General features: G+C 40.4%; 1 protein-coding gene across 2 annotated transcripts in view; it reads left to right on the top strand.

The window, feature by feature from the left end:
* Nucleotides 1–27,699, top strand: part of ADD2 (adducin 2) — a 186,570-nt gene that overhangs the window by 118,519 nt on the left and 40,352 nt on the right. For both annotated transcript variants that reach the window (XM_043981669.1, XM_043981670.1), the window contains exons 6-9: nucleotides 8,832–8,981; nucleotides 10,981–11,124; nucleotides 16,151–16,249; nucleotides 26,511–26,687. In XM_043981669.1, the coding sequence (XP_043837604.1) occupies nucleotides 8,832–8,981; nucleotides 10,981–11,124; nucleotides 16,151–16,249; nucleotides 26,511–26,687 (570 nt within the window). The remainder of the gene's footprint in view (nucleotides 1–8,831; nucleotides 8,982–10,980; nucleotides 11,125–16,150; nucleotides 16,250–26,510; nucleotides 26,688–27,699) is intronic.

Here is a 27,699-nt window from a genome sequence, read left to right as displayed (position 1 = left end):
TCTGTATGTAGTTATTTGCATGTTGTGTCCACCATTAGAATACAAGCTCTGTGAGAACAGATATTGTTTTTTGACTTTCTTTGTATTTCTATCACTTGGCACAGTGCCTGGAGCATAGTAGGCACTTAATGAATACTACTTGACTAACTGACACCATAAATAACAGAAAGCCAAGATAAGATTCCAGGGTTCAAGACGACTTCTTAGAGCATAAAATCATCAAATTATTCAAATTAGAAGGGACCATAGAGATTGTCTTGTCCAACTGACTCATTTTTCAGATGTGGAAACTGAGGGCCAGGAATATGACTTGCCTTGGCATCCCTAGATTTCTTCAAGACTCAACTCAAGCATCATCTTATATATATAACATTTCCTTATTCTCCCACCTGGTGGTGCCATCCCCTTTCCCCCATCACCTACTGTCTATTTTATAAATATACATGTTATATATAATATATTTGTATGTATATGTATGCATGTATAAACACACACATGTATGTACACACATAGAGACACAAATAATGTCTCTCATGAGGGAATGCAAACTCTTTAAGGGAAGGGGGTGCTTTCTTTTTATCTTTATATCTCCACTGCCTAGTACTATATTTGGCACATAGTAGGAACTGAATAAATGCTTGGATATATAATCGATTCTACTATACCACCTTGCCTTTCTAATATCACTGCCTGCTTTTAGGATTGTAAAACCACAGGAGTATAGATTAAGAGCTAAAAAGACCATAGAAGACATTGGTTCAACCCTTTTTTTTTTAGAGTAATAAACATTTTTATTTATAGTTTTGAGTTCCAATTTTTATCCCTTATTCCTTCCCTTCCCTACCTCCTCTCTGAGGCAGAAAGTAGTCAGATATGGGTTATACAAGTGCAATTATGTAAAATATTACCATATTAGTCATTTTGTACAAGAAAACTTGTATAAGAAAAAAATGAAAGAAAGTAAAAACTGCATGCTTCAGTCTGTGTTCCATTAAAATCAGTTCTTTCTTTGGAGGTAGATAGTACATTTCATCAATAGTCCTTTGGGATTGTCTTGGATCATTGTATTGTTGAGAATAGTTAAGTTATTCACAGTTCTTTGTCAAACAATAGTGCTGTCTCTGTGCACAAAGTTCTCTTGGTTCTGCTCACTTCACTATACATCAATTCATACAAGTCTTCCCAGGCCTTTCTGAAATCATCTTGCTTGTCATTTCTTATAGGACAATAATATTCCATCACCATCATATACCACAGCTTGTTTAGCCATTCCCCAATTGATGGGCATTCCTTTGATTTCCAATTCTTAGCCACCACAAAAAGAGCTGCTATAAATATTTTTGTACAAATAGGTCTTTTTCTCTTTTGGGGGATGTCTTTGGGATATAAACCTAGCAGTGGTATTGCTGGATCAAAGAGTATGCATAGTTCTATAGCCCGTTGGGTGGTTCAATCCCTTTATAGATAAAAAATTGAGTACCTAAGAGGGCAAGTGACTTCCCCAAGGCTATAAAGGTAGCAATTAGGAGAACTAAAATGTGACCCTGACTGAGCAAGGTAGTGTGGTCCAGTGGAAAGAGCACTGGTTCTAGAGTTGGAAGATGTTTATGACCTATTTTGTATGTATCTTGTATCTACTTATCTATATACATGTTATATCTATAGAGTACAGTATAATTTAAGATCATCTAGCATAAGAATTGTTAGATTTAAAAACTTTATTTCCCATGCCTGGCACATAGTGAGTGCTTAATAAATGTTGAATTTAATTGAACTTCATGGAGGAAGTCCAGCTAGACTTTGAAGGTGAATAGGGATTAGATGTAAAGGATGGGGAATGATATTCAGGTGAGGGGATGTATTGGAATTATACTCCTCTTGCCTCTTTCCTCTCTCTAATCTGGGATTTCAAAGCAATAGACTCAGTTGATCTAGTTACTGTATTGTTACCACCCAAACTAATCCACTGATGTACCCTTACTGCTTCTCCTGGATCTCAATGTTGATTGGGATTCTTACACATAAAGCAATTCATGCGAGAGTCCCAGGGAACCAACCCTGCCCAGAACTTTTAGGTTAGATCTAAGTGGGAATGGGGCAGCAAGGTCTGTGGATTTTTTAAAAAGTAGTTTGAGTAGATTTTTAAAGTAGATTAAAGGAACTGGAACTTTTTACATATACATATTTTACATAGCCTAAACAGATCACGGACACCTTTGAATACACTAATCATTAAACAGGTAAGATAAGAATGAGTGAAACAAGGCTAGACAATACTATACAATGGAAAAGATCTGAGGATCTTAGTGGACTGCAAGCCCAATATAAACTAGCATCATGATGTGACAGCCAATTATTTTTTTAAAAAAAGGAAAAGGAAATTAGATGTTGAGCACAATAATGGAAATGCAGGAGCTTATAAACACAGTAGCTAGAAGATTTCCTTTGCTGTCAGGGGCCATACTTAATGAACTTATCCTTATCCAACTATATCACACTACTTTCTCAGCTTTCGAAGCAATAATTTAAAAGTTGTTGACACATTATGGAAAAAGTCACCATGTCAGCCTCAGGCACCATTACTGTTTTTTATAAATTCTGACAACGTACCCAATTTTTGTGAATGGTAGTTAACTCAGTACCTTTTGTCCTTTTTTTCACTACTCCACCTTTCCCCACAATTGAAGGCCATTTAAAATTTCCCCATCCCATAGATTTCTATTTCCGAGGAACTCAACACATAGGCCCCTTCACACTTTGGGAGGCAAGGCCTCAGACAGTAGATACATGCCTTACTTAAAGTCTTTCCAGCTTGAGATTTACCTCTTAGAAGCCACAAAAGTCCTTCTAGTGTCCAAGCTCTTTGGGGGAGAACAGATTCCTAGTTTGACCGTGAAATGAGGGAAGAAGGCTAACCAAAGAAAAAACCATTACTGCAAGAGAGAATTCTGAGAAAATTTCTTTGAAGTATCAGGGGAGAGCTACATAAAGTGATGAAGTGATCAAACAGAGAAATTCTCAGATTCCACGAAATTTAATGTGTTTAAAGTATGGGAAGATAATTTCTGAGACTGGGATCATTAGTGAGGGCTCAGAGAGGCTTAAAGCAATAGTCTGCCATAAGACTATTCCATAAGACCAGCATTTCAGTAACATCAGCTTGGAGGAAGGCCTAGAGTGAAAGCTATAGGGTCTTCTCCTGTTCTCCACTTTTATGAGTGGCATGGATCAAGGCAGAGATCAAACGCTTATCAAAGCTGCAGATGACAAGACATTGGCAGGAATAGATGTGAGATGACAGAATTAGGATGTAGCACTATCTCAGATGGCTAGAATGATGAGCCAAGTCTAGCTAGACAAAACTTAATTAAGGGTAAATGTAAAAATCCTCCATCCAAATTGAAACAGTTAAGTTCACAAGTGCAGGTTAGGTAAGGTGCCTATGAAAAGGGTCTCAATGGACTGCAGAATTAACATGAGCATCATGTGTAAGCTCCCAACGGTAATATATCTTAAGTTGTCCTGATAGAAATGAGAACAGTGATAGCCCTGCCTTCTGACCTGAGCAGACCGCTTTTCTAGTATTGTGTTCCCTTCTTAACAGTCAAGTTTAAGGAGGGACCTTAACAAGCTGGAGAATCAACGAGGATCAACTGCCCATTTAATCGAGGGAAACCAGGATGCTGAATGGTCTGGAAATTATAAGAAACCTTTAAAGGACATAGTATATTCATTCAGCCTAGAAAAGGGGGGATTTAAGGAAATTAGGCTTGTTGTCCTCAAATTGCTAAAGTTTGCCTTCAGGAAGAGGAATTAGATTCTATAAGAAGGCAGAACCATGGTTAGTGGGTGATGATAAAAGAAAAGCCAATTGTGACTCAATATAAGAAAGACCTTTCTGATACTTAAAGCTGTCCTACATTGAAATGAGCTGACTTCTAAGGTAGTGAGTTCCCCATCACTCAAAGTATCCAAGAAGAGACTGAATGACCATTTGGTAGTGTCATGAAATAATGGGATTTATTTATTTAAACATCACAGTAGAGATGTATAGAGGATGATGAATCAGATTGAACTAGATAACCTATATTCATCAGGGCAGATAGATGGTGCAAAAGATATAGCATTGGGCTTGGGATCAGAAAGACTCATCTTCCTGAGTTCAAATTCAGCCTCATAAACTTAGTAGCTGTGGGGCTCTGGGCAAGTCACTTAACCCTGTTTGCCTCAGTTTTCACATCTATAAAATGAACTAGAGAAGGAAATGGCAAACCACTCCAGTATCTTTGCCAAGAAAATCTCAGGGGGCAGCTAGGTGGCGCAGTGGATAAAGCACCAGCCCTGGATTCAGGAGGACCTGAGTTCAAATCCGGTCTCAGACACTTGACACTTACTAGCTGTGTGACCCTGGGCAAGTCACTTAACTCTCATTGCCAAGCCAAAAGAAAAAATCCCAAATGTGGTCACAAAGAGTTGGACACAACTGAAATAACCAAACAACAGCAAAAAAAAAAAAAATCATCAAATTAGACTTTTAGAGCTGAAAGAACCCTTAGGCATCACCTAATCTAACCTTATTTTACTGATGAGGAAACTGAGGCTCAGAGAGGCATTTTTGTTGTTCTTGCTTTCATTCATGGACACCCTAACAAGAACATTGTTGTTATCCAACATAGAGTTGGCAAGCTACACTTGATTACTGAAGCTAATCAGGTTAAATCAATTTAACACGGCCGACTTTATTATAAAAGAGCTTTGTTCCTAGAGGATTAGGTAATTGACTTACCATTGTATTTTTTTCTAATAACTTTACCTTGGCTTCTTCAGAGAGATACTGAGTATTTTGCAATTATCCTTTCATTTAACCTCCTGCTATGTTGACTTTTAAACTTCCAAGTTTCCTGTAAAGTTCTTTGTAAATGGAATTTTGTAAAAATGGTCATTTGCTCTATTTATGAGTTTGTCAAGGTCATCTAGTCCAGCCCCTCATTTTGCAGTTGAGGAAAATGAAGTTGAGAAAGGCTAGGAGACTTGCCCAAGGCCACATAGCTATAAAATGGCAGATCCAGGATTCAAACCCAGGCCTTCTAACAACAAATACAAAGCTCATTTGTCTGCCCATTGGAAACAGTAGGCACTATTTGGCAAGTATGTTGTTTTTAAAAGCAAAAGATCTATGTATATCTTTAAAGAAACAATTTAATCTGATTCCTCCAAACATCATTTTTAGTCATTAGCTTCTACCCAACAAAAAAAAGAAACATTTATTAAGCACTTACTATGTGCTCTTGCATTGTTCTAAACACTGGAGATAGAGATGAAAAAAGGCAAAAAAAAAAAAAAAACCCAAAACCCAAACCCAGTCCCAAATCTCAAAGAGCTAACAGTCTAAAAGTGGAAACAACATGCAAAAACTCTATACAAAGAAGATACATACAGGATAAATTGGGGATACTCACACTGGGAAGGCACGAAGATTAAGGAGCACTGGGTAAAATTTACAGAAGGTGGGATTTTAGCTGAGACTCGAAGGAAGCCATGGAAGTCAGTAGGTAGAAATAAAGAGGGCGAGTATTCCAGGCAGAGGGAACAGAGTGAAAACAGCTGTGTTAAGAGATGGAGAGTGTTGTGAACTACAAGGAGGTCTGTGTCACTCAGTCACAGAAGATGTAGAGGGGAGTAAGGTGTAAGAAGACTGAAAATATGAGAAGGGGCCAGATTATGAAAGACTTTAAAAGCCAAACAGAGAATTTTATATTTGATCCTGGAGATAATAGGGAGACATTGGAATTTATTTAATAGAAGAATAACATGGTAAGACCTGTGTTTTTAGAGAGATCAATTTGACAGTTGAATGGAAGATGGACTGGAGTAGGGAGAGATTTGAGTCAGTTATTTAAGTTATTTTTGAGTCAGGGAAAACCAACCATCAGCCTAATGCAAAAATGTAGAGGTGAGCCAATGAGGGTGGTAGCAGTGTCAGAGAAGAGAAGGGGACAAATCTACACAAGAGATGTCACAAAGGTCGAAATGACAGAATTTGACAGCTGATTTCATATGGGGAGGGAGAGAGAGTAAGGAGCCCAGGATGATTCCTAAGTTGTGAGCCTGGGTGACTGGGAGTTTGGTGGTACCCTTAATAATAATAGCAAAATTAGTAAGAAGGGAAGGTTTGGTGAGAAAGATGATGGGTTCAACTTTGGAGATACTGAGTTTAAGATATCTACAGGACATCCAAGTTGAGAGGTCCAATAGGCAGTTACAGATACAAGACTAGAGCTCAGGAAAAAAAAAGTTTAGGACTGGAAAAATACATCTGAGAATTATCTGCCTATACATGATAACTTAATTCATGGTTGGTCTCCCTGATCGCAGTTTCTACCCACTCCAGTACAAAATAGAAAATATATTCTCAACACCTGTAGTCCAAACTAAACTACCTTCCAACACCCAGAAACAAAAACCTTTGACTACAGCCTAGTCTTGGTCTAATACCATAGTTATCAGTCTTGTGCCCACTTTAGGAAAGCAGAAACTATAAGTTAACAAAGTTGCCTATCAAGTGAACACAAAGGGCACTGTGTTAACTGTCTAAATCTAGGCACTTCTTGTCACTGAACAGTAGATTAATCAAGATTCGGCAATGCTGCTTCTCTGTCTAAATTGAACAAAGTCTCTAAGGGTTGCCAGAGGAATACTGGTCTCTGTTAAGTCTAAATTTCCATGTAATAGGAACAGAGATGTCTCTTTGGGCTGCTACAGTGCTGGGGCATCCATGCTCAGAATTTCAGTCATGGCATGAAATAGGGAACCAGGTGTAGCCCAGGAACAGCACCTTACCTTTATGGACATTTTCTTCCATTCCTCCTCCCATTTCAACCTTTGTGCTTCTCACTTCCAATTTCTTGGACAATTTAAGACCATAAGATCATCAATTTAGAAGCAGAAGAGATGTTAGAGGCCATCTAGTTCTCTTATTTTACAAATGTGAAAACTGAAGTCTAGAGAATTTAATGATTTTCCCAAAGCCACTCAGGAAATTGGTGACAGAGGCAGGATTTGAACTTAGGTTCTCTCTCTAATCCCAAATCTACTCTTTTTTCACCATAGACCACTAACTCTCAGGTGACTTCTGAGGTGGTATCATCCCTTTAGGCATACTCATGTAGAATTATGGGAAATGTTTCCAAATGAACATGACCTAATAATACCAAAGAAAATGTTTGGTATACTATGGAGACTGGTACCACCTTCCATCCTTAATATTTTAAGGTCTACAAAGTATTTTCCTCACAACTCTTTGGAGTCATAGAATGAAAAGAACTTAAAGTGATATTATAACATAGCAACACAAGAGGGCACTCACATCACTGATCCTTACATTTTTAGGATCTCTTGATTTCTCTTGGATACATATCCTTCCACCAATGTAGATTTCAGCCCCTCCACACCTTAGTAGAACTGGTCTTTATCTTAGTTCTGGAGCCAACATAATTTATCACCTGATATCCAACCTTTGGATAATGCACATTTCCATACTTAGAAAGACTCTTCCTCAGATGGTAATCAATTAATGAGCATCTTAAGCATCTACTATATATCAGGAACTGTGCCATGAACTGGAGTCACAAAGACAAAAGAAATTAATCAGGCTCTGTTGACATTCAGAGAGATACTATATACCTATAGAAATATGTACAGAAGAGGGGCAGCTTGGTGGCGCAGTGGATAGAGCACTGGCCCTGGATTCAGGAGGACCTGAGTTCAAATCTGACCTCAGACACTTGACATTTACTAGCTGTGTGACCCTGGGCAAGTCACTTAACCCCAATTGCCTCACCAAAAAAGAAAAGAAAAGAAAAGAAAAGAAAAGAAATATGTACAGAAGAAATAAAAAGTAGGTAAAAGATAGGGAAGAAGGGCACTATAGTTGGAGGGGATCAGAAAAAGTTTCATGTAGAAGGTGGTTGCTTGCTCTGAGTTTTAAAGAAAATGAGAGATTCTGTGAGGAGATGATGAGGAATCATATTACTTACATAGAGGACAACCAATACAAAGGCATGGAAATGGGAGATGGTGGGTCATTGCACCCCAGTGACAAAAACCTGCTCTCTTACTAGGCCCCTATTAGAACCCTTTCCGTGTTAGTGCAACAATTAGAATGACCCCACCTGCTGGGGAGTTACTGTAGGAAAGCTCTGCCATGAGGAGAAGGTGTCTGAGGGCAAGCCATGTGGTTTTCCTTGGTGTCAAGAAGTGACGTTTGCTCGTGGGTACTGTCTATAAAAGAGGCGAGGTTTACTCTCTCTCACTCTCTTTCTGGAGGACCTCAGGGGAGAGAGGAGCAGGAGACATTGGCTCCCTGAGATAGACAGCTGAATCTAGGCCTTTCTCTCTCTCTTCACCAAATTCTTATTCTCCTTAATAAATGCTTAAAAGTCTAACTCTTGCTAAAGCTTATAATTTATTGGTGACCACTCATTAGATATTTTAGACAGTTTAGCTAGAATTTTAGCCCCTTACATTAGTAAGACCTGCCAAAGTCTTCCTCTCCAAGAAGAATTTTTAAGAAATCAGGATCATCTCCACACAATGACGAGACATTGAAATAGCACAAGAACTCATAGAGTTGGCAAATGTTGGCAAACCTGAAACTAACAGTACTGATGAGCAAAGATAAAGAATTGCCAAGAAGTGCCTAATTAAGAGTAGAGGTAAAGTGGTGTGTGTGCATACATTTTTGTTTATATACGTGTGGTTGGAGGCAGTGTGTGTGTATATGCATCTTCCTTGCTGTAAATATTCCTTTTCTACTTTGCCCTTTTCCTCAGATCAAAGTGAATATCCTTGGTGAAGTGGTAGAGAAGGGCAGCAGCAGCTTCCCAGTGGATGCCACAGGCTTCAGTCTGCATTCAGCGATTTACGCAGCCAGGCCTGATGTGAGGTGCATCATCCATCTGCATACCCCAGCCACAGCAGCGGTAAGTGGTTCACCAGTCTGCCTCTAGCCCCAAGATAGCCTATCCACCAATCACCACATTCTTGCTCAACAATTCTGGCTCTGAGGCCAGTAGTCTCATTTGTTTCATAAAGTCACAAGTTCATCCTTTAAAATAATACTAACCATTGCCATCTGGACTGGAGACCCCAGAGAGATTTCTTGATACTTGGTTTGTCAGAGAATCCAAGCCAGCCAGACTGTAGTCCATTCACTTAGCATGAGCTGAGATCATTCATGATCCTTGGCCGCTAGCCTTAATTTCACTGCCCAGGCTAAGGTCTATCAGTTCAGGAACAAACAGAATTCCCAAAGTATGTCAGTCAGTCAACAAACATTTATTAAGGCCCTGCTCTATGCCAGTCATTGGGGATATAAGGAAAGACTAAAAAACAATGTTTGCTCTCAAGGAACTCATAGTCTAATACGGATCCCCATTCTCTAAACTGATCTCCAGGGTGCAGAGAAAACAAGGGATGGCTACAGTTTCTTGTTCTCTCTTCAACCATAATCAGATCCATCAATGAATCAATAAATATCTGTCTAATGCCAACAGTATGCTTCTTTGAATTATGTGACAAAATTACTGCCCTTAAGGAGTTTATAATCATCTTGCCTGTGCCCTAGTACCCTAAACTTCCATTTATATGTAAGCAGCACCCTTGCTCCAGTCATACAAACCTGACAAACTGGCATTATCTTGTCCATCCTTCCAGTAGAGTATAAGCTGCTTGAGGGGAGGGGTTGCTTTATTCTGGTTTTCTTCATATCCCAGCACCTAGCATAGTCCCTTCTATATGGGATAAGGATAAGCATTGCACTTGTTATTTCATTGGTACAGGGAGCACCTAGTGGAGAATTTTCTCTACCAGTGAAGGTCATCACCTTCTCTACAATTTATTTATAGTCTCAGAGAATGACCTAGAGCACTAAGAGGGTCAGTGAATTCTTTAGGCTCCCATAACCAGAATGTGTGATAGGCAGAACAGAAAGCTTGAAGAGAGGAGATGTTTACTAATTTTCATAAATTCATTGGATTGGATTGGATTGGATTACTACCTAGTAAGGGAGAAAAATCTAGTTTTCAATAAAAGATAGTGAAACCCTGACTATGCCTACCTTCTCATGCACTGTTTTGGGATTAGAATGAAAAAGATGGGAGAGAAGAAAAGAAGGGATGGGAAGAGGTATAGTCTGGAGGAGTTAGCACCTTCTCTGGAGCAAGGAAGTGAAATTAAAGCCACCAAAAGGACAGAAGCTTCTCCTCCTCAAGCAGCGTGCTTTTATCCCATCCAATAAAGATATGGTATCTGTGCTTATCAGAGTTGGCTCTTTTTGGTTTGATGCTCCCTCGACAAAGCTTATAGTAAGAAAATTTAGACCTTTGGATTTGATACTGAAAACAAATGGATTTTTGTTGTGTATATACATGCACAGAACATAGGAAAATTGGAGGGAAGGAAGGAAGGAGGGAGAGAGGATAGAGAGAAGGGAATGGAAGGAAGGAGGGAAGGGAGGAAGGGAAGAGAAAAGAGGGAGGAAAACAAAGAAAGGAAGAAAGGAAGGAAGGAAGGAAGAAAGAAAGAAAAGCAGGGAAAGATAAGAGAGAGCAAAAAGGAGGGATGCTATTATAACTTATTTTCACGTTTCTTATAATGTATAGGTAACATAAGGAGGTTATAATGGGGGTATTATTCTTATGTCTTGATGCATTTATAATATGCATGTTATTCACATACACATAAATGCTATTCCACTAATAATGAGAGTTCTTAGACATCTTGGCTTCACCATGACGTTCTGTAAACCAGGCCCAACACTATAGGATTCAATAGCTCCATCCACTGTTATTTACATACCTTGAGACAACCTTGATATTCACCAGGCCCTGCTTAGTCACTCTAATTCTAACTCAGAAGCAAGGGGAAATGGCAAAATGACAGTGCACAGGATAGTGACCATTTCTTATTGTCTCACTAAAGGTGTCAGCCATGAAGTGGGGCCTCCTACCCATCTCTCATGATGCACTGCTGGTGGGGGACATGGTATACTATGACTTCAATGGAGAAATGGAGGAGGAAGCTGATCGAATCAATCTGCAGAAGTGCCTTGGACCCACCTGCAAGGTTTGGCTGGGGGCTACTGGCAGAAGGCTCTGGGGTGGGCCTTGTCACAGACTAGTGTGGTAGTTGCAATTGCACTTTTTTTTTTTTTGGTGAGGCAATTGGGGTTAAGTGACTTACCCAGGGTCACACAGCTGGTAAGTGTTAAGTGTCTGAGGCTGGATTTGAACTCAGGTCCTCCTGACTCCAGGGCCGGTGCTCTATCCACTGTGCCACCTAGCTGCCCCTGCAATTGCACTTTAACAGTGGTATTCAGTGGGGAGATGGTGAGCCTAGTGGGGAGAGAGTCCTACATTGGAAATCAAGATGAGTAGCTCTTAATTCCAGATCTACCAAATGCCTCACAATGTGACCTTGAACAATTTGCTTTCCTGTGGCTTGCCTATATGTGAACTGGTGATAAATATTACACACTCTTTGAACAGCCTGAGGGATTGTGGAGTCATGGAATCTCAGCATTCAGAGCATTAGCGGTGCAATTCCATGCCAGATGGATGAATACCCCTCTCTACAAAATCTTTGACAAGTGGCTATACAATCTCTACATGAACATATCCAGTGATAAGAAACTCATTACCTCACCAATGTGACTCTACTTACTATTTTTGTGATCTTGTTCAAGTCTCTTCTTTGGCCTAAGATCCCTTCCAACTCTAAATCTGATTGCCCATGGCAGACAGTTTCATTTCTAGATCACCCTTGGAAGTTAGGAAATTCTGTATATTATGGTTATAATCAATGATGATGATGATAACTAGCATTTTATAGTACTTTAAGGTTTGAAAAATGTTTTACAAACTTTTATCTCATTTTATCCCCACAACAACCTTGAGTTAGTTGTTGTTATGCTATTAATATCCTCATTTTGTTGTTGTTTTTTTAGCTGTGTTTGACTCTTCATGACCTCATTTTGGGGTTTTCTTGACAAAGATAGTGAAGTGGTTTACCATTTCCTTCTCCAGCTCATTTTACAGATAAGGAAATGGAGGCAAACAGGATTATTAAGTGATTTACCCAGAGTTACACAGCTAGCAAGTATTTGAGGCTAGATTTGAACTCATGAAGATGAGTTTTCCTGATTCCAAGCCCAGTGCTCTATGAACTGCACCACCTTCTTGTCCCCTTTCCTCAATTTACAGATAGGGAAACTGAAGCAAACAGAAATTAAGTGATTTATCCAAGATCACAAAGTTAGTAAATGTCTGAAGCCAAATTTGAACTCAAGTCCTCCTAAATCCAGAGTAAGTGCTCTAAGACTAATTGACTTCAAATGATTGACTCAAGATATTGAGCCAATATCTTCCTCTCTGTGCCTTTTATTCATTGCTCCTAGTTTTGCCTTTCTGTGTCAAATAGAAAAAAATCTCTCTCTTGCACATGAAAGCTCTTCAAATACTTGAAGAATATTCTAAAGATGACGGCTCCATAAGAGAGGTTTCTGTGTATTTATTTACACTTAATGAAACCTATAGCTCAGAGTCCAGGCTCTTTGAGTCAGAAGCTAGGTAAAATGGGCAATAAAATGGGCAATCTGAGAGAGGTATGCCTTGTTTTTTGGGGGGTCATAGGCAGGCGGAGGGGGAAAATGAAACAGAAAATAAGAGCAATTATCACCCACATCACTTTATTTTCACAAATCTATAAGCTTTTCGTGTTCTTTACAAATTATGGAGTTGAGAAGAAGTAGGAGAACAGAGTTAACAGTACAATAGCTAGAACACTTTCTCTGGAGTAACAGGATCTGAATTCGAATCCTGTCTCTGGTGTTTACTTCCTCTGTTACCTTGAACAAGTCACTTTAACTCCCTAGGCCTCAGTTTTCTCATTTATAAAATAAAGAGATAAGATTAAATGCCCTCCAGTGTCTTTTGAAGTTTGAGCCCTAGGATCCTGCTCCCTCAGACATTTGTTTCCTTTCCTCCTTTACCTTTCTCAAATGAGTATGCTTTGTTTGCAGATATGTCAGGAAGTTCTAAACAAAGCTGCTGCAGCTGTCTGACTAGTTAGGCAGGCCTGAATTCAAATCCTGCCTCAGATACTAACTAGCAGAGTGACCCTGGGCAAATATTTTCCCCTTCTCTGTCTGCTTCAGTTTTCCTCATCTGTAAAAAGGATATAATAGCACCTATATCTCAGGGCTGTTGTAAGGATTAAATGAGATGATGCACTATAAGGAGCTTTGGAAACCTCAGATATTAGCTATTATTGATATTAATTTAGCTGTTTCTGTTTTGTAATAAAATTTGATAAGACAAATTAAACATCGATGAGCATTGCATACAAGGTATGACACACCCAAATGATTTTATAGGTGGTGGGGTATTAGAATATGTTCCTAATGGGCACCAAGTTTATCTGGGCAGCAGCTCATATGGAGAATAGACCAGAAGATAAAAAGCAATTTGGCTCGATTTTAGTGATATATAAAGATTTCTGGGAACATCTGAGCAGAAATATTCATTCCCTTGGTGCTGCCCTCAGTGATCAATACGTTGGAATGTTGATGACAGTGGAGAAGAGGAGATTATAGGATGGAAAGAGTGATGTGCAAAAACTCTCCGCCTCATGTCATGACAAATGAAGAGCTCTCAGGAGGTCATGTGGGTCATAGGCATATTGAAGGAAGCAGATCATGGAAAGAGATGCTAAGCAGGTTATGTATCGAGGATGACAGACTTCAGATGGACCGGAGGATTGATATGCTAATTCCCACAGGTCCAACAAACCACCAGAGAAGAAGCTGAAAACTCAGTACGATGGTTGTTTGGGCAATTATGAAAAGAGCAAGCTTTACAAACTTTACAAATGTCAACCCATTATCATTAATATGATTTCCATCTCATAATTAAATTTTTTTGTTTTGGTTTGGTTTTTTTGGTTTTTTTGTTGTTGTTATTTTTTTGCAGGCAATGGGGGTTAAGTGACTTGCCCAGGGTCACACAGCTAGGAAGTGTCAAGTGTCTGAGGCTGCATTTGAATTCAGGTACTCCTGAATTCAGGGTCGGTGCTTTAACCACTGTGCCATCTAGCTGCCCCTCATAATTAATTTTTATATCTGGTGAATCTGTACCCGCTGAGCAGCAGTATATTTGAATGTAAATGTGAATATTATTCAGTGGGATCAGCCTCTAACATCAGGGAAGTGCTCTGAGAATTTGAAAGAAAGGAGCATTCATAATTATATACAACAGCCTTTGAAGGTCAGAAGGCACCAACTCCTTGACATCAGAGAGGGGAAAGACAGACAGGAGAAAAGAAGGCTTTTGCTTCAGCCCAGGAATGAATTCCTGCATAGTCAGACCATTAGAACTGGCGGAGGTTTTGGCTGATGTTAATGCTTACATGGATTTACGAAATTAGGGTCAAGATCTAGAGTTGGAAGGTCCCTTAGACATCCTATGACTTAAAACCAGAAAGGACCTCAGAGATCAGCTATACGAACCCTTCATTTTGCAGACAAAGAGACTAAGGAAACTTTGCCAAGATCATACAAGTGCTAAGTAGGAGATCTGAGATTCAAATACAGATCCTCAGATTCCAAATTCGGTGCACTTTTTTTTTTTTTTTGCAGGGCAATGTGGGGTTAAGTGACTTGCCCAGGATCACACAGCTAGTAAGTGTCAAGTGTCTGAGGCCTGATTTAAACTCAGGTACTCCAGAATCCTGGGCTGGTGCTTTATCCACTGCACCACCTAGCCATCCCCCCCCCCCCCCTGCCCCCAGTGCACTTTTTACTAACCACATCAAGAAAACCATGCAAGAGAAACTTGGCAGCCGGGAAGGGAAAGGAACATTGGTCCTAGGAGAGTCATGTTCTTGAAACAAGTTAATCTCTGGTTTTCTTTTTTTCACTCCTGTCTGTCCTAGACATTCTTCCTGGAACCTTGATCTTTTGCTGCCCCAGTGTACAACCCATATTAATCCGTGTTGAGCAAACAGAGTTTCATGATGTTGGCATCAACAATAACAATGTATATCATCATTTCATACTGCTTAACAATCATCTATTGCATCACTCTTCCCCACCCCCATTTTACAAATGAAAAAACTGAGTCCCAAAGTGCTTGAGGGAGCTGACTCTGGTTACATAGCTAGTTAATGCCAGACCAAGGACTGGAACACAAGTCCTCTCACTTATAATTTAGTATTCTTTCTATTATAAAACATGTGGTCTCCACCCCCCTCCAAATTAGCTTTGTAAAACCTAGCAGACTCACAAAATCCAAAACCTCAGGCACTGCCCAGAGAAATCTAAAATATTAACCCTCAGTTTACAGAGATATATTTTGGTTTCTTGTTCAATTTTAGGGTTTTTTTTTAGGAAAGCTTATTGTGGATAGAGGGCTGTGGGCCAAGATAGGGTGGAAGCAAATGAACAAGGGTTATTTGAAGCTTAGGAGTGGGAAAGGAGAGAAGCTGATCCCCAAAACATTTTTCCCTTTCGTTTGTTTTTTAATTTTAATTTAAATTTATTTTTTAAAATAATATTTTTATTTATAGTTTTGAGTTCCAAATGTTATCACTCCTTCCCTCCCTCCTCTCTTCCCTCCCTGAGGTGGTAAGCAATCAGATATGGGCTATACATGTGTAATTATGTAAAACATTACCCTATTAGTAATTTTTTACAAGAAAACTTTGAATAAAAGAAAAAAATGAAAGAAAGTGAAAAATAGCATGTTTCAGTCTGTGTTCAATCAATATCAGTTCTTTCTTTGGAGGTGGATAGTATGCTTCATCATCAGGCCTTTGGGATTGTCTCGTGATCAAAATTTTTTTTAAAAAGATTGTGGTTTGGGGCAGCTAGGTGGCGCAGTGGATAGAGCACCAGCCCTGGAGTCAGGAGTACCTGAGTTCAAATCCGACCTCAGACACTTAACACTTACTAGCTGTGTGACCCTGGGCAAGTCACTTAACCCCAATTGCCTCACTAAAAAATTTTTTAAAAAAATTTAAAAAAAGATTGTGTTTTTTTTCTTACAATGACTTTTGAAGAGTTTGTAGTTTTAACTGTGTTTATAATCTTCTGCAGATCCTGGTGCTAAGAAATCACGGCATGGTTGCTCTGGGGGACACCGTTGAGGAAGCATTTTATAAGATCTTCCACCTCCAGGCAGCTTGTGAGATACAGGTAAATGAATGTCCCCCAAGAAGTGGGCCCTGGGGGTGAGTTGTAATGGGATCTGTCCTGCCAAGAGGACAAACTCCTATATTTAAAGTCACTGCTGTGAGACAAATACGAATGGAGGCATCGGCTCCGGGGCAATATTAAAGTTCATGTTATTTGGGTGGATGTGTAGTATATATGAATCGATCAGCCAACAATATATATTAAGGACCAGAAACTGTGCTGGGCATTGGGAATACAGTGACACAGATGATACCATCCTTCCCCTCAAGGGGCTTACAATCTATCAGAGGAGATAATATGTTTAAATGTAGTATTTATGTATGTATATAAATGTATGTAAATATATTCACAATATATGCAAAATAGAAGACAGTTTAGGGAGGGAAGGAACTGAAAGCAGGGGAATCAAAGGAAGAGGGGGAAAAGAATAATAAGCATTTATATGGTACCAACTATGTGCCAGGCAGTTGTGCTAAGTGTGTTACAAATCTTTATCACATTTGATTCTCACACCAACTTTGCAAGGTAGGTGCTATTAGATCCTTGTTTTACAGTTGAGGAAACTGAGGCAGAGGCCAAGTGATTTATTCAGGGTCACACAGCTAGTCAATGTGGGAGGCTGGATTTGAACTCAAGCCTTTCTGACTCCAAGCCCAACATATTCTCCACTGTGCCACCTAGCTGCCCAAGAAAGGCTCCAGGTAAAGTGTAGTACTTGAGCTGAGTCTTGAAGGGAACAAGAGATTCTACAAGGGAGGTGAGGAGGGATATGAAGAAGAAACAAATCAAAGGCACAGAGATAGGAAATGGAATGAGTTATATGAGGAACAGAAAGAAGTCCAAGAGTGTAGTGGAAAGAATACTACAACTGGATTTTAAAAGTTGTTTTATTGTTCAGTCGTGTCTGACTCTACGGGACCCCATGGACTTGTGTCCATGGGGTTTTCTTGGCAAAGAGACTGGAATGGTTTGCCATTTCTTTCTCCAGTGTGTCTCCACTTTACAGATGAGGAACTGAGGCAAAGAGGGGGTAAGTGACTTGCCTGGAGTCACCCAGCTAATATATATCTGAGGCCCGATTTGAACTCAGAACTTCCTGATTCCAGGCCTGACGCTCTATCCACTGTACCACCTAGCTGCCCCATATGACTAAAAAGACTAGGTTTAAATCCTGTGATATTGGGCGTGTCATTTTGGTCTTGTCCTCAGCTTCTTCATCTATCAAATGAAGAGCTTGGATAAGATGAAGCCTAAAGTTCCTCCCAATCCTAAGATTCTATAATTCTGAGGGGCAAAGGGTCAGTGAGGCAGTCGAGGTAGTCATTTTATCTGACTTCTCCTATTACCACATTAACTAGGTTTCTTTTATCAAATTAGCCAGCTAGCAGCATATTGAGCCCTCAAAAGGATATCTACCATAATCATGATAGTTCACATTTATATAAGACTTTATGTTTTACAAAGCATATTCTTTACAACACATTCTGTTTTAAAGATAAGGAAACTGAGGCTCAACATGTGCTTTATAAGCCTGAAAGTTTTATATAATCGTGAGTTATTGTAATTATGTCTCCCACCCAGGGTCACAGACCTAAGTGGCAGATGTGGTGATTAAACCCAAGGCTTTTGACTTCATGTCTACTACTCCATCCAGGACACCAGATTGTAGACAAGAAAAATGTCCAGGAGTAGGGCAAAGGCAGCAGAGTCAGCCTTGAACACTTGTCGGGTGCTGAGGTGGGGGAGGCCTAGGCACCTGAGGGAAGTGTGAGAGCAATTAACCCAGAAGAGCAGACCAGGAGGACTGACCTCCTCTGGAGTCACAGATGTATCCTTAGAGGGGAGTTGGAAGAGAAGACAATGGAAAGGAACAACAGCTTCCAGGAGAAAGGGGGGGGGAGGGAAAGGGGAAAAGAGGGAGAGGCAGGGGTGGGGAGGGGAGAGGAAGAGAAAGAGGGAGATAAACGAGAAGAGAGAGAGGGAGGGAGGAGAGGGAGAGAACAGCCCCATGAAGGAGTGGTTGTGTATGATTAGATGGGATTGGCACAAAATGGGTTAAAATATGGACAACTGATTGGGGAAGGCGGTGGTCTCATTTCATGAGCTCTTTGTCAGAAGCCGTTCTGATGACCGGTTGCCCTCTCCTGGTAGGTTCTGATATAGCAGCTCGAGTCAGAAATCAAATCCACACTCCGGCCTCTCCAAACGCAGGCAGTGCTCTCCCTCCTGGACAATAGTTTGCATTGCTTTTCCATTTTCCTGGTTCGAATGCCTGTTGCCCTGAGCTATTGTGATGGATAATCTATTGGTGAAACTGGCATAGCAAAGATGGCGGCACTATGCATAAAAATAATGGGAAAATACTTAGAGAAATTGTTAAAATAAATCAATTCAATAGGCATCTATTAAATGCCTACTGTGAACTCATCACTGAACTAGATGCTAGGGAGACACAACATTTAGATAATAGTCACTGACCTCATGGAGTTTGCTATATAGTAGGGGATGAAGGACACCGACACAAGTAACTATAATGCCCCATGATAAATGAATTAGAGAGGTACAGAGTGTTCCATTAGGTCTAAGAGGATAAAGTTATTGGAAGGACATTCTTTATAAGCCCTAAAGTACTACATAAACCAGTCATTCCATACCGAAGCATTAAACCTTTATTATTGTCTTTGTTATTGTATTAGGGAGAAAGGAACAGAGCCAGGGAAAGGGAAAAAAAGCAAAATCTAGAGTAAAGGGATTACTCTTCATTTTGATGTTTAAAAGCCAATGTGCGGGGGCAACTAGGTGGCACAGTGGATAAAGCATCACCCTGGATTTAGGAGACCCTGAGTTCAAATCTGGCCTCAAACACTTGACACTTACTAGTTGTGTGACCCTGGGCAAGTCACTTAACCCTCATTGCCCCGCCCCTGAAAAAAAAAGCCAATGTGACAATTATTTGACAAAAACAACAACACTTTTATTATAGTACTTTATAGTTTATAAAAACAATGTCCTCCCAATAACCCTATGAGGAAAATAGAGCAATTTTTTTTATCTCCATTTCACAGATGAGAGAACTGAGTTCAGGGAGCCCAGAATTTGAGCTTAAGGTTTCTGACTCCCAGACCAGTGTTATTTCCACCACACTATAGTTTTACAATAGGCAAAGTAACAATGAGGTTACCATCCACCTGGGTATCATTTGACATCTGTGGTTCGCACTTTTGGCAAGAGAACTGAGGCAACACTGGCTCCTGCAGTGGTCCCAGCTCTCTGCCTCTGTGACCATATGAAACACGCCAACCCTGTTACAATCAGTTTTGGTGGCTTGGGGTTATCAGAACATCACTCATCATTTCTCCTGAGGGCCATGTCTTCTTGCTTTAGATCAGCCCAGGGCTAAAAAGAAAGTGGGTCATCACCCAACAGTGGCTGGCAGCTTCCTGAGCCATCTGCAGGCAGGCAAAGAGAAACACAGGCAATGTTTGCCTCCATCTGCCACCCAGACCCATGCAGCTACAGAGTTAGGAGATTGCTAGCACTGCAAAAGTATGGACCCCGTTCTGATTTTCTCCATTCATTCATTTATATATATATATATATATATATATATATAGTATAACAAAATATGTGTATGTATGTGTATGGATACATAGATGTATCTATGTGTCTGTCTGTCTATTGCCTGCTCTATGCAAGGAACTGTGATCGTTGGCAGGAATTCAAAGAAAAATATAATATAGTGTTTGCTCTCAAGAAGTTTCTAATCTAATAGTGGGGATAAAGATATGATCACAATTATCTCTGGAGAGACAGACCGAGACAGAGAGACAGGGAAGGAAGTAAAGAAGGGAGGGAGGGAGGGAGGAAGAAAGGAAGGAAGGAAAGGAGAGAGGAAAGGAAAAAAGGAGGGAGAAAAGGAAGGAAAGGAGGGAAGGAAGAAAAGGGAAGGGAGGAAGGAAAAAAGGAAAAGTTTAGCAAGATGAGAAGAGTTGGAGGAAACATGATGCCATCTGCAGAATTAGACCTGTATGCTTGGCCCTGGGAGAAAGAACAAGAAACAATGAGAAGTTGTAGAAGCAGATTTTGGTTTCATATAAGGAAAATCCTTCTTAGGACTAAACTAGAGCTGTTCCCAAAGTGCAATGGGCTGGCTCAGGAGATTGTGAGTTCCCTAACACCAGAGACCTCCAAGCAGAGTCTGGCTCATTACCTCTTCAAGTTGTATAGGGGACTCTGGCCCAGGTAGGGATTGAACTAGATTATCTTTGGATTTCCTTCTAACTCTGAGAGTCTGTGATTTGAGAGGAGAGAAGCCCCCCCCCCCTTAGCTGGGTGGGCCTTAGGGAAGGCTGTTCATAGAGAAGGGGACTTTTGTTCAGCTGTTTCATTCCCATCGATCTTTTCTTCTTCAGGCTAGCTCACCCCCATTCTTTTAACTGATGACTTCATGTCTTAGGCTTTGTATATTTATGCTCCAGTGTGCTTAGCATAGTGCCTAGCACAAAGTTTGGGCTTAATTGATTGCTTATTAATAGGGGAGGCACTACTCTGCCAAGTGACTTCTCTCTGCTCACTCTGGTTCCCTAGAGACAGGGAGGGCGAAAATGTATGTAGGACAAAATTTTATGTTTAATATCCATTATTGACATTTTCTCCATTACTTTTTAAAGTCTGGTCAATCAATAAAACAATAAACCTGATATGTACCATTGGACAATACAGGGTATGTAAATGCTCACTCTGAACATTTAACAACTCTCCCTTGAACCAGACCTATGTGTGTGCTTGCAGGGAGGGCTGCCCTCCTGCAAAGTCTCTTCCCTGTGGCTCAGGAACATTTCATTCTGGTATTTCAACTGTCCAAAAGCAAAGGAGTAGTTGGCCAAAAAAAGTAGGTGTCATGATGACCACTGACAATGCGATGATTTCCATCAACATGTTTAGGACTCTAGCGGGTAGACTCTATTCCTTAAGTCTTTGTGCCTAGTAATAATATCCATAAAAGATTTCTAATCACTGTCTTCAAAAATTCCAGAGGTTGACAAATGGATAAGAGAGAACCAGCCATATTCTGTGTAGCTCCGAAGGGTTAAACTAGGAGAGAAAAGTAACATTTATAAGGGAGTGAATTTTGTCTCACTTTGATCAGGCTATAAATGGCAGGTAATGGGCTGATTCATGAAGTAGTGAGGTCTCCATCACTAGAGTGTCCAAGGAGAGTTGGATGATTATCCATCAGGGATATCATTAAGACAATTTCTGTATTCTGTTGGAAGTTGAACTAAATGAAACATAAGGGCTCTTGTACCGCTAAGATTCTGGTACTCTTGACTATGGGAGTCCATGAACTAGCTTCTTGTTGACTCAACTAATGACTCAGCCTTTGACATTTTGTTTCAGACACTCGTGGAAGCTAATAACACCAGGCCAGCAATAGATATTCAGGAAATAAAAATTCTATTTGCAATGGCTGGGTTGAGAAAGCCCAAGTCTGGAAAGTACAGTCCAGAACCCAGCTTTAACTGTGACTTGCTAAGTAATCTGAATATTCCTATCTGGTTTCCATAAAATGAGTTAAAACTTGGGGGCAAACCCACTCCCATGTGCCCCTTTCCTCTAGAAAAATTACTCCACGGGTCCAAATTAGTGAGCAATATAGTGAAAAGAATGCTGGGCTTGGAGTCAGGACACCTGGGTTCAAATGCTGGTTTTGTCACGCATTCCCTGTATGATCTTTGGGCAAATCACCTAGTCCCTTTGGGCCCTGGTTTCCTCATTTGTAAAATAAGGAGTTGGATTATGTGACCTCTAAAGTTCCTTCCAATTCTAAATCTATAATCCATCCAAGACCATAATTTATGATTCTCTGCCAAATGTGTTGACTTTTGTTAGCCAGACTACAGGTTTAACGAAATAGCAAAATAAGAAAATTAGAAATAAAATATTTCCCTCCATAAAACTGGGGCAGATCCTGTCACCAATATAGGCACCATCAGCGGGAAGACTGGACTTCCCTAGGGAATGTGCGTGGAGTGGACACACATGAAGAATGTGGTCAAGGCGCATGTATGGAGGGGAGCATATATGGTTAGGAAGCACACTTGAAAGGACAGTTCGTGCCTATACTACAAAAGTAAAAGTCGGGGCAGCTAGGTGGCGCAGTGGATAAAGCGCCGGCCCTGGATTCAGTAGGACCTGAGTTCGAATTTGGCCTCAGATACTTGATACTTACTGTGTGACTCTGGGCAAGTCACTTAACCCTCCTTGCCCCCCCCCCCTAAAAAAAAGAGTAAATGCTTCTAGTGATATCTCATTGCTCTTGCTGGGCACGCTCATTCCTAGTTAGTGCTTTATGTTCATTCTGTTCCCCAATGGAGATTTCATCTCATAGTGACTGGGTGGTACTGATCTCTGTCTCTCTGCCTCTCTCTGTCTCTATCTTTCTGTGTCTCTTCTCTCTCTTACTCACTTCTCTCCCTTTTGTTCTTTCCCCCTTTCTTTCCTCTCTTCCTCTCTCCTCAAATTCTTCTTGCTACTCCCACATAACTGAGCCTCAACCAATGGTGTACTGGCATGTCTAACAACTGGCTCTCGAAGACAAACTTTGAGATTTAATCTGCATTGTTGTAATTATCTCCATAACTTCCTTAAATCTAGAGTAATTAAGTACTGATTATGTGGCCTCTGCCAAGATGTAAATGCTCACACCTGTTCTCTTGAGCCAGAGCTGGCTCCATCACACTTCTGCCCCTAAACACGAGTTCCCACCTGAGGTGCCGCTTCCCATAACAGGAGGAGTCATATTTATTGTCTCTTTTAACTTCAATTACTGAACCTCTTTCAGCTCTTTTAGTAAGAAAGGCATCCTCTTCAAAATTCACTCTCTGGGTTAGGACTTTCTCTCCAAAAGGAAAGGGATTTGACAGTTCCCATGGTTTTGCCTCCAGCAACTAATCTCTTTAGGAACACAGATAGCTGGTTAGGGCCCTGAGGCGTTTAAATTGTCCTTGAATCTACTTTGTCTGGCTAGCCTTAAAGTAGAAAGTTTTTGTAACTCATTTAATTTCTGATTGCCAACTCATATCCCCTTCAAACTATTTCAGGAGCAACCTTCCAACAAACTTCAAAGGACTGTGTGGGTTGAAGTCACCACAGTTTTCCTTTGCCTCCCAACATCCAGACAAGAACAACAAAAAAAAAGGCCTACGTAGCTTCTATGAGGCATCATTTCCCACTACAACTTTATTCTCCCCAAATTCTTGCCTTTACTATGGATGTGTAGCCAAACCCTTCCACACTTTGACCCTCTGTATAGTCTTGTGCCAATGAAAATTTTTATTTTTTTATTTTTTCATATATCAAGATATTTGCTTCCATGCAAATGAGGGGGTCAAGAAGTAATTTTTTAAAAGGACAAAGTGGAGCCATTATGAGGCACTGAGCCCTCTATCTTAATGCTTTATTTCAAATTCTTGCCTTAATTATGTATAGGGAGCCAGCAACAACACTCTTAGGCTTTGATCCACCCTACACATATAACTGGGTTACCTTGTTAAGGATGAAGTCCCCAGCATTGGAAATTCAGAGCAAATCAGAGACAGAATTTTGACTTCAAACAAAGTCAGAATGGCCAGCTGCAAGAGACATTAAACAGGGAAATGGCCAGTGGATGAGAGTTTAGACTAGATAAACTTCCAGCCTTAAATTCTATCGTACTGTGACTCTGTGATTCCATTTTATAGGCTATAAGAACAACTTGTTCAAGCGAAAATGGAGTTTCCCCTTGAATCAGCATTTCATCCAAGGACGGGCCCTATAACTACGAAATATCCTATATCCAGACTTGAGTGGTAGGAGGGCAAAATAGCCGTTTTTAAGTATAGGTCATATATCCCATAAAAGAGATTAGATTTGTTGTGTTTGGCCACATAAGGCAGCAGGAACAAAGGGTAGAAATAGCAGAGAGACACATTGAAGTGATCTAAGGAAAAAACTGCCAATTAGAGCTATCTAAGCACGGGAAATTATAGGGCAGCTAGGTGGCACAGTGGATAGAGCATTGGGCCTGGAGTCAGGAAGACCCGAATTCAAATTTGACCCCAGACACTTCCTAGTTGTGTAACCCTGGGCAAGTCACTAATCCTCTTTGCCTCAGTTTCTTCATCTGCAAAATGGAGAAAGGAAATGGCACTCCATCTTTTCCAAGAAAACCCCAAATTGGATCCCAAAGAGTCGGACAGGACTGAACAACAATAAAGCACAGAATGGGCTGCCTTAAGAAGCAGGAGAATGGCAGGGATGTAATAGAAGGGAAGCCTGGTTAGGTACTTTGCACTATGTGACCGACCTCTGAGGGCCAATATAACACTGAGATTCTATCATTACTTTATGTTTCATTATACTGCATTACTTTTAAATTACAAAAACCTTTTATGGTCTTATACTCTGGAAATGTGGAACAGCCACAACATCTGCCTGGTACTCTGCACACAGAATAAAAGAAAGGAAGGAAGGAAGAAAGGAAATAAGCATTTATAAAGCACCTAGTATGTGTCAGGCACTGTGCTAAGCACTTTAACAAATATGATCTAATTTTATCCTCACAATAAACCTTGGAGGTAGGTGCTATTATTACCCCTATTTTACTGTTGAGGAAACTGAGGCAAAGATTAAGTGATTTGCCCAGGATCACACAGCTAGTAAGTGTCTGAGGCTAAATGTGAACCCAACTTCAGGCTTCCTCTCCACCGCTCTACTTAGCTGCCTCTAGAATGAATGAATGAGTGAATGAATGAATGAATGAGCATTTATTAAACACTTCTTATATGCAAAGCCCTATGCTAAATGCTGGAGATATACGCAGGAAAGTCAAACAGTTGCTGTTCTTAGGGAGCTCACATTCTAATAAGGAGAGACAATACATATGGGAGGTATCAGCTGCAAGCCACATGAAGACGATCTGTAGTCCTGGGGTGCAAAGGCAAAGCAGATAGTAATACATCTTCCCTAATGTCATTTCCACTGATAAAATCATATCTGTTCTCTGATGTTGAGCCACTTGACGGTGCAAAGTACCTGGGTGGTAAGAACTTTCTTTTCCGGGTCTTCAGTAGTTTTGCAAGCTGAGGATCTGGAGGCAGCAACACCTGTAGAGGCAACTGCCTCTTAGCCAGATTGGATGCTGGCTTTAGGGGCTGGGCCAAAAGTAGGGCCACTGGTCCAGGGAACTTTATACACACACACACACACATATATGTATGTATATTTATGTATTGATATATGTGTGTTGTTTATATATTTTTTTGCATTTTGTCTTCCCAATTAGACAGTGACCTCCTTGAGGGCAGGAATTGTTTTTGCCTTTCTTTGTATCCCCAAGACAATGGCTACCCTTAGGAAGCAGTTAATAAATGCTTGTTAGCTTAACTTGAGGTGCCTTGCTGCCTCAGCTAAGCTGGTTTTCCTGCCCCATAGGTATGAAATGGTTGGGTTGGCTGGCCCCTTCTTCACAAGAGTTTCTCCTTTTTAGATAATGGTTGTGGGGGATGGGCTGAAAGCAAGACTAGTGGTCTGGGAGATGCTGCCACTCCCTTAATAAATATTTATTGATTTATACTTTAGTTCTGATAATGTGATTATCTCATTTCAATTATATTAGAAAATTTATTTATTTTTCTATATTACATATAGAAAATCTCTCTATATACACATATATGTATATGTGTGCGTACATACACACACACACACATATATATAAAGGGAAAGATTAGGTGGCTCAGGAAGATTGCTTGGTTCCCTAGAAGCTTTTTAAAAAAAAGAATGCTGGGGGGCAGCTAGGTGGCGTAGTGGATAGAGCACCAGCCCTGGATTCAGGAGTATCTGAGTTCAAATCCGGCCTCAGACACTTAACACATACTGGCTGTGTGACCTTGGGCAAGTCACTTAAGCCCAAATGCCTCACCCAAAAACTAAATAAATAAATAAATAAACGTTTAAAAAAAAAAAAAAAGAATGCTGGACCAGGAATCAGGGTGCTTGGGTTCAAATTCCACTTCTAAAACTTATTATCTAGATGACTAGAGGCAAGTTAATTGAACTCTTTGAGCCTCAGTTTTCTCATCTGCAAAGTGGGGTTAAAATGCTTGCATTATTTAAACCCACAGGCTTGCTGTAGGGAAAGGACTTTGTAAACTTTTAAGTGCTAGGATACATGTTGTTATTTATTCCCAACATGCTTACGTATGTTTTCCCCATATTCCAGGTGTCTGCTCTGTCCAGTGCTGGAGGGTCAGAGAACCTCATCTTGCTGGAGCGAGAGAAGCATCGGCCCCATGAAGTGGGGTCGGTGAGATGGGCTGGGAGCACCTTTGGACCTATGCAGAAGAGTCGGCTGGGCGAGCATGAGTTTGAGGCTCTCATGAGGATGCTAGATAATCTGGTGAGTCTGTGGCCAGAGCCTCTTTTTCCATAGGCTTTTGCATGCCAGGGGACCCATCCTTGCTTACAAAGGGATTTGTTTGAAGGACATCATTGGCATCATTAACAGTATAGAAGACTTCATTGAACTGGACCCCACTAATCTGTGTTTCAACATTTCCACAGATCCATGATATTATTGATGTGAATATTATCTCCATTGGTACAAAGTGAAACCCATCCATACCTTCTCATTCTGTGAGATTCTTGTATTTGTTCTTCCATTGATCCTCCATTTGAAACCAACCCACAGGGTTGGAAGCCTTTCTTTATGAGTAGGCACTTTTATGGGTACCAGCAAAGCACTAAGGCTGTATGTCTCTTATCTTTCACTCTCACTATGCAACTGGCTCACCTCCCTTTGTTCGTGGTCCTTTAATGATTACCCCTTTGCTCCTTCTGAGCAAAACATAAAACTAGTGTGGGATTTATATTAGGGCATTAGGCTTGAAGTTCACCTTGACCAATTGACTGGATCTTCCTGACCAAAAACTCCTTATTTCCAGTGGACCTAGCTCCCTTGATTCTAGATTTCCTTCCTTCTAGTTCCTGATGGTCTCATGGTTTCCATTGGCTTAGTCAGAATTATAAAATTCATACCTTCTGACTCCCGGTCTCTTTTTATCATTATGAAGGTAGACAAGGGAGCTCACATTAAATGTCTAACAAGGGTTAGAAGAGAGATCATTCAGAGAAAGTGAACGTGTAGATAGTGGAGAATTAAGAACAGAGGATAAAATCTTAAATATCTCCATATGGAAAAGAGACAAAGGAAGTCACAGAAGCCTAGGATTTAGGTCAAGAAAAAACCCTAGAGATCATGTAGTCAGATCCCTCATTTTACAGATGAGGGAACTGAAGGCCAGAGGAGCAAAATGACTTTCCTTGGGTCAGGGACAGTCACTCACTGTCATGTATGCCCTGCGCTTTATGCCCTTTTGTTTACCCAGAGCTTTCCCTATCATTGCAGAGAC

This window comes from Dromiciops gliroides, chromosome 2 (genome assembly GCF_019393635.1).
Source record: "Dromiciops gliroides isolate mDroGli1 chromosome 2, mDroGli1.pri, whole genome shotgun sequence".
Taxonomy (NCBI): Eukaryota; Metazoa; Chordata; class Mammalia; order Microbiotheria; family Microbiotheriidae; genus Dromiciops; species Dromiciops gliroides.
Note: the sequence above shows the minus strand (reverse complement) of the source record. Positions and strands in the feature narration are given on the sequence as shown.